The sequence below is a fragment of the Antennarius striatus genome, chromosome 3, assembly GCF_040054535.1.
Source record: "Antennarius striatus isolate MH-2024 chromosome 3, ASM4005453v1, whole genome shotgun sequence".
NCBI lineage: Eukaryota > Metazoa > Chordata > Actinopteri > Lophiiformes > Antennariidae > Antennarius > Antennarius striatus.
In genome coordinates this window covers 28006945-28014277 of record NC_090778.1, presented here as the reverse complement: position 1 = coordinate 28014277, position 7333 = coordinate 28006945, and the positions used below count along the sequence as shown (strand labels likewise).

At 46.7% G+C, this 7333-nt stretch overlaps 2 protein-coding genes across 2 annotated transcripts; one reads left to right on the top strand and one right to left on the bottom strand.

Moving 5' to 3' along the window:
* Positions 1 to 1808: 1808 nt before the first annotated feature.
* prkab1b (protein kinase, AMP-activated, beta 1 non-catalytic subunit, b) lies at positions 1809 to 4775 on the top strand. Its single transcript, XM_068311298.1, has 8 exons — positions 1809 to 2123; positions 2194 to 2347; positions 3204 to 3376; positions 3444 to 3537; positions 3620 to 3734; positions 3951 to 4084; positions 4172 to 4240; positions 4638 to 4775. The coding sequence occupies exons 2-8, from the start codon at positions 2201 to 2203 to the stop codon at positions 4713 to 4715; spliced, it is 810 nt and encodes a 269-aa protein (XP_068167399.1). The 5' UTR covers positions 1809 to 2123; positions 2194 to 2200; the 3' UTR covers positions 4716 to 4775.
* Positions 4776 to 5043: 268 nt separating this feature from the next.
* On the bottom strand, positions 5044 to 7250 carry pla2g1b (phospholipase A2, group IB (pancreas)). Its single transcript, XM_068311302.1, has 4 exons — positions 6350 to 7250; positions 6101 to 6257; positions 5891 to 6018; positions 5044 to 5180 (listed from the first exon to the last, which is right to left on the bottom strand). Exons 1-4 carry the CDS (start codon positions 6384 to 6386, stop codon positions 5056 to 5058), a joined length of 447 nt encoding a protein of 148 aa, XP_068167403.1. The 5' UTR covers positions 6387 to 7250; the 3' UTR covers positions 5044 to 5055.
* Positions 7251 to 7333: the final 83 nt, after the last annotated feature.

Genomic DNA, 7333 nt, shown 5'->3' with positions numbered 1-7333 from the left:
TGTTTGAGTAAATTTTGCACTTAATTCCTGCAGATTCTTACTAGACATTCATAGATGTAGCAACTAGAACATGACATGCTAACACTGTTAGCGTAGAGGCTAAAACAACATGCTAACACTGTTAGCGTAGAGACTTTAAGTCAAACCTCTTTCTAGCGTGGAGATGAGAAGATAATGGATTGACGTTTATTTCGGGGTCACCTGTTCCTTTAAGTCTGTTCTGAATCGCTGGGTACCATGGGGGCGGTACCATGGGGGCGGTTCCATGGGGGCGGGGCCCACGCTGGTTTCAGGTGTGTGTTTAGGGGCGGCGGCTCCTCGGCTGTAAATGTGAATATTTTCTGTTCTTAACATCTGTGTCAAAATGTGGTGGGGGGTGGGGGTTTAGGGGAGGGGGCGGGGTCGTATTAACTCTTGTTTACCTGTTTACCTGGACATGACTGCGTATCCACTGGAGCTCCCAGACGATGTGATTGTAGACCAAACGTCCGTGACACTGGCCCGTCCCGCGGGGCGGTTCCTCGGCGGCGGTCCGTCCTCCGGCGCCGCTTTCACTGAAAAATGATCTGGTCAACACTGTAAGAGTTTCTGATCTTCTCTTTCCTGTCCTGTTTATCCATTTGAACAAAAAAAAATCCTAATAAATTATTTTAAAACATTCCAGTTTTGTATCCTGTTTGAATTTTTTTTTTTTTTTTTAATTTTTTTCCACTTCTGTCCTGATGGCAGAATTCCCAGTTTTTGTTCTTTGATTCTTGAGTTTCCAGCTGACGCTAAACTAAACTGCACAAACAAACTCAAACCTCACAAAGAGAACACAATAAAAACATTTCAGGACTTATTTTTGCTCAATTTTAAATCGGAGCTGCTGTTGGCGAACGTCAGCGACTTTGTCTTTTCCATCTCAGACTGAAACAGGATACCTGTGAGAAAACGGGGCCGACGCAGCACAACGTGGTGCTGAGGCGGGAAGTCTGTGACGGTGGTGCTGATGGCGGCCTCCTGGCGACACGGTGTTATTTATGTGGGACACGAAACGCTGTTCTAACCCTTCACCCACAAACTTTTATTCCTTTAGTTCGGTGCAGATTTCTTAGATTTTGTGGATCTGTCCCCAAACGTCCTGGACCACGAATCAGGAAACGGGCTACTGTCTGTCACAGGAGGGTCGCCATGGCGCCAGGTCGATGGAGTGAGGACAAAAATATAAAAATATATCATCATCCTCTTAATTTCCAATCATTTTTAAAAGTTTTTTTTTCTAATTCATCAACAAATGGTTCAGTTTTTGTTGTTTTACCTGAAAATATATATATATTTAAAATGACAAGTGATTATTTTATGAAGGTGATGACATGTGGAGCACACCCTGAAGATTTGGGGCCTGACTCTTCTTCTTCTTCTTTGGGGCCAGACTGTTGTTGTGTAATAAACCACAGCGCCCCCTGCTGGCCCGGCGTGGATCTGCTGAAAATAAAATAAAATAATATAAAAAATAAAGAAACCTGTTTATTTATTTTGCTTTAATGTTGTTCGATGTTTTCACGTGTTTTAGAAATTTGGAGGAAAAAAATTCACGGAATTAAACCGGTGAAGTTGTTGTTTTTTGTTTTTTGTTTTGTTTATGAGAAGAGCTCAACACGTGACCAGTTCCTTTTAAGGCTTTGTTGATGTCACTCATTTTATTATGACGTAATAAAGTAGTTCCATCCGACTGGTTTGGCGACACGCGGGTTAAATGTTAACTGTGAGCTCGCGGGCAGGAGGCGGAAGAGGTGTGTTTTCGTCTCCCACACACACACACACACACACACACACACACACACACACACTCACACACACTCACACACACACACACACTCACACACACACACTCACACACACACACACTCACACACACACAAAGAAGTTCCCCGGACACGGTGAACCCTCCGTGAGACGCGCAGTTCAGACCCAAACACTTTATTGATCGGTGATCCGCCATGATCGGAGTTCCAATCCGAAAGGAAAAGTAGTCCCCCCCCCATCCAGACCGAGGACCGGATCCGGATCCATCTGGAAACCAGGAACAGAGCCGACACCGGACCGGGGGGAGACCGTCGAGCGGCAGCCGGGACGTGACGGTGAGTCCTCCGTTCTGTCGGGGTGGGGTCAGCTGACCTAGGGGCCCCCGCAACTTTGCGTGTCTTCCAGCGCTGACATGGGGAACAGCAGCAGCGACCGGTCCGGGGGGGCCCAGGGGGACCGGACCTACCGGGATGGAGCCCAGGGGGGGAAGGACGCCCGACCCAACATCCTGCTGGACAGCACGGAGGAGGCGGAGCTGTTCCAGAGAGACGACCCGAAGGTATGACGTCACAGCCGAGTCACGTGATCGCGTTGAACGTTGAGCGAGATTGATCGATTAGGTGGGTATCGGTGAGGCCATCACGAAAGAAAAGAATCAAATGTGGACGAAATGAATTAAATGGTTCTATTTGTCCAGCGATGTGTATTTTATAGTTATTTTCTGTTTAACGTCACCAATCTTACATTATTTTTACCCAAAATCGCATTTTCACATTCACCGCTTAAATACGGAAAAGAGACGCGTGACTCGGCTAGCTGCGCTGGTAGCTTTACAATGACACCGTAATGCTATCTCTCTACATGTCGCTATTAAAATGTTCAAACGCGTTTGCTCTACGAACTAAATTTTGATAATTTTAGCTAACAACTGCATGTGTGCGACGTCTTCCTTGGGTTGAGCGGTCCTGGAACGGCTGGGGAAAAGGGGGCATTACATGAGGCACGCAGTTCTCCTGCCTAACGGTAGGGGGCGCTGGTGACGGAAAACTACAAGCTATAGTCAGCGAGTCAAGTGCAGCCATTCATTCATTCATCGTCCGCTCACCTTGCTATAAAAACGGAGGGTTACACGTCTAAACTCAATTTTTTGATGCTTTTGTTGAGAAGGAGCTGCACCTGGACGTCATTTATCAGGAAACAAAACATAAACAAACGTTTAGGTGAAAGAACAACAAGTTTGTTTCGTCCAATAGTCTGTAAATAATTCTGCTATGAGACTTTAAAAATAACCCACTAGGTATTGACCCAAAAAGAGGATTTGAGGTGGGGGCAGGTCCTGGATCAGTCCAGAATGTTATCCCAGAACCCGATCTGGGTCCGGTTCCAGTCCCCTGACCCCGCCCCCTGTCCCCCAGTCTCCTCAGGACCTGCAGGAGTTCTTGGCGTGGCAGCAGGACCTGGACAGCGACAACAAGAGCCCGACCCCCCTGGCCCGCCCCACCGTCTTCAGGTGGTCCGGCTCCGCCAAGGAGGTGTTCGTGTCCGGGTCCTTCAACAACTGGACCACCAAGATCCCCCTCAACAGGAGGTAGGGTGTGACGCGTGCAGGCCGCCGCCACCGCCAGATGACGTCACTGACGCTCGTCTCTCCACAGCCGGAACAACTTCGTGGCCATCGTGGACCTGCCGGAGGGGGAGCACCAGTACAAGTTCTGTGTGGACGGCCAGTGGACACTGGACCCCACCGGGGTGAGTCTTGCCCGTCCTCGCCTGCCGCGGTCGCCGGTGGCTCCGCCTCTCGCTCACGTGTCGCTGTGTGTGTGTTTGTCAGGCGGTGATGACGGCGAAGACCGGCGCCGTCAACAACGTCATCCAGGTGAACAGAACCGACTTCGAAGTGTTTGACGCCCTCAGGATCGACTCGCAGGATTCTGCCGACCTGTCAGGTACCGGCACGCTAACGCTAACGCTAACCAAAACGTGTCATTCATTACAAGATGAGGTCACGATGATGTCATGATGATGTCAGGGTTCAACGTTGGATGCTAAAGTTAGCTGCCATGCTTGCTGCAGGTGTGCTAGCGTTAGCAGTGGACTCGAATCTAATGGAGGAACGCTAATGCTTTTAGCATGATGACGTTTAACTTGTTCGTCCTCTTCAGACCTGTCCAGCTCCCCCCCCGGCCCCTACCAACAGGACCCGTACGTCATCCGATCGGACGACAGGATGAAGCAGCCACCCTTCCTGCCGCCTCACCTGCTGCAGGTGCTGCTCAACAAGGACACGGGGATCTCGGTAAGAATGGCGAAAACGCTAGCGGCTAACGCACGCGCTCACCGCTCATCCTCACGCCGTCTTCCTGTCTGTGTGAACCTCCATCAGTGCGACCCAACGCTGCTTCCTGAGCCCAACCACGTGATGCTCAATCACCTGTACGCCCTCTCCATCAAGGTAACCGCTAATAAACCTCAATTCAATGTGTAGCAACTTTATTAGCAGCGTCGTCGTGACGTCACGCCTACGTCCATTTCTGGATGGTTCTGCTAGCCTGGACTCGTATTGTGAAATCAACAGGAAGTTGTCTCTACATATTTTAATTCACCTTTGAGAGAATATAGAGATTACCCATTGGGCTGCTCACGTTTGCCTCTAGTGGACAGGAGTGGTATTACAACAACACCTTGACAGGAATAAACAAGTTTACCCGCCAGAAAGTTTTCGGATTTTAAAATAATTCTCCTGTTAAGGCTTGGATTATTTTTCTGACCTTCATCTCGAGGCTCCTGTAACGTTTGAACGAGACGACTCCTGGTTTTAAATTAAGAAATGTTCATCTGGCTTCTTTCAGGATGGGGTGATGGTCCTCAGCGCGACCCACCGCTATAAGAAGAAATACGTCACAACTCTTCTCTACAAGCCAATATAATCCACAGAGCCTGGTCCAGACTCTTATTTTGAAATGCTTCTAATCTACCAGCTGCTGCATGATGTTTGTATATTTGTATTTCAGACGCAGCCTCTTTTCTTCCTTCCTTTCTTTCTTTTTTTCTTCCCTGGAGAGCTGATCGCTCCCTTTTCACGTTATTTCCAGTTGTTTTGACCTTCTGATGTCTGTTTTTGTCAGAAATGAGACCAAATGAGATGATAACAAACTTTATTCCAATGATGCCTTTTTACAAACCTCTTTCAGATTCGTTTCCAGCTAAATTAAAGTGATTGTGTGACCGATCCCAGGTGCCGTCGTGTGTTTTCGTCGGTCGCATCACTCAGGAGACACAGTGGACTTTCCGATCCACGTTCTTATTTTCGGGGTTGTAGCTGACCCGAGCGAAGCAGTGCGCCGCCACCCGATCGCACTCGCACACGGCGGCCTGGCATTTATTGTTGGTGGCTGTGGGGGTCAGGAAACGACATGTAACGAACATTACACATACAAAACACATACGACACGCACCGACACGTTTGATTTCGTGTCATCCGTTCAGATTGTGTAATTCCTGCTGTTTAAATACACACAGTCATGTCGCATTTATCGCTGTTTACAGTAAAGCTCACTGACTGCTGTACTTTTAACCTGCACAGGAGAACAGATAGGGGAGAGCGGGACAGAGGAATCGTCCAATCAGTGACCAGATACAGGGATTATAATCCCTCTGCACATGGTTGCATAAAAGAAAACTATTATTTTTATTTAAGGTTAAATTCAGGACGGATCCAGACTTTTCACATTGTGTTTACTGTAAATACTAATATTACTTTTTATGATAATCCATGTTTCACTGTAAAATTTTTGCATTTATGCATCATAAATCTAGAGATGTTTTCTTCATCCAGATAGCATGCTAAGCTAATGGCAGTAAACTTATTTTAACTCTATTTTGTTTGTTCTTGCATGAAAGAAAATTGAAAGATACATAAGTACAGTAATAATAAATTAATCCATTTCAGTTTGAATATTAGGTCAATTTAATTTTAGCTTTTTTTAACCCCATAAAAGATTCAGTTTTTACTAGAATCATTAATATCCCATAAAGTACCCCAGCTCTCCCGTCAAACCTAGGAAAGAAACAACACATTAAACGTTTTGGAGAAACGTCTCACCTGAGCAGGTCACCTGCTGGTTGGAACAGGTGTAATCATAAACCAGAACATACGGGAGGTCGGCGATGGCCGTGCATCCGGGGGCGGTTCTGGCTGCTCGGTAACATTTATCATGAGCCTCGCAGCACCTGAGAACAAAGAATGTCCGTTAGAGAAAACACTTTCTCTGCTATTTAAAGCGGCTGGCGGAGAGAACGGAGCGCCCCCTACGTGTCCACTCCATCCAGAGGTGTCCCCGTCCCGCCAAAGCCGCACCAACAGCCGTACTGGTTGTACTTAAGGGGGTTGACGCCCGGTTGAGGACACCTGATCAGGTTTGCAAACTGCCACAAGGCCCTGGGCAGCAGGACGGCGCCCGCGGTGGCGGCTGGAGAGGAAAAAGGTGAAACATGAAGAAATACGGGAAAAAAATTCACGCAAAATTGAGGCGGAGATTAAAAGCATCAGCGGCTGTTTTACCGGCGAGAAGCAGGAGCAGAGTTGTTATCACCTTCATGCTCACAGCCAGAATAACCTGTGAACCGGTGGACGGGTGAGGAGACGGGACGGGGAGGGGACGCGGGAAGAGGGCGTCGACGACATCGGGACGCTTCTATTGGACATTCAAAAGAATCCGCACGCCAAACACGTGATCAGTGCTCGTTAGTTTAATATTCAAGATATGTCAGGAGAAATCCACCAGAAGGCAACCACCGAACAAAAGTGGTAGCTAAGGGTAATGTTAGCCGAGGGTAATGTCAGCTAACTTTAATGTTTGCTAATAGTAATTTTTTTTTTTTTGTGAATTTTAAAATGCTGTTCTTCTCATTAATTAAAGAAATAAAGTTAATTTAATTCAAAGCAGGCTCAGGCAGACTCAAGTCGGCGTTTTGTTCTGGAGGGAATCTGTCTAAACTTGGTTGGTTTCAGATCTACGCAGCGCTTTGGCGCGGTGTTCAGCACGAAGGTTGCGGGTTTGAATCTTCACGGGTCTCCTTACCGATTCTCCGACTTTGTCCCTGTTCAACAACAATAATAATTGGTAAATAATTGTCGCATTTAGTTTCATTAATATACACGACTGCTAGCAACACAAGATGTGTGTCGATTCTATGATATCAACACATGATTTTGACATTTCTTTAAGTCTGGATTAGAATAAACTGGGTTTAATGAAGCTAACTGTTAGCCACAGAATGGCTTGACGTATCACCATCATCTGATGACTGTTTTAATCAGTAGTTTGTCTGATTAATGTTAATGTTACGTATAATTAATGAAGACATATTAAAGGTTAAATGCCCTCAAAACCTTGACTTCATGTTTTCTGTGGGCTCACGTGGGTTTACATTTTCACACATTAAATAAAAGTAGAATTCAACAAAATGTCCGACACACAGCTGAGTCAACATTTCACACTTGTCCCGGTTCACACAAGGTGTGTGTGTTCACAAGAGGTCGATG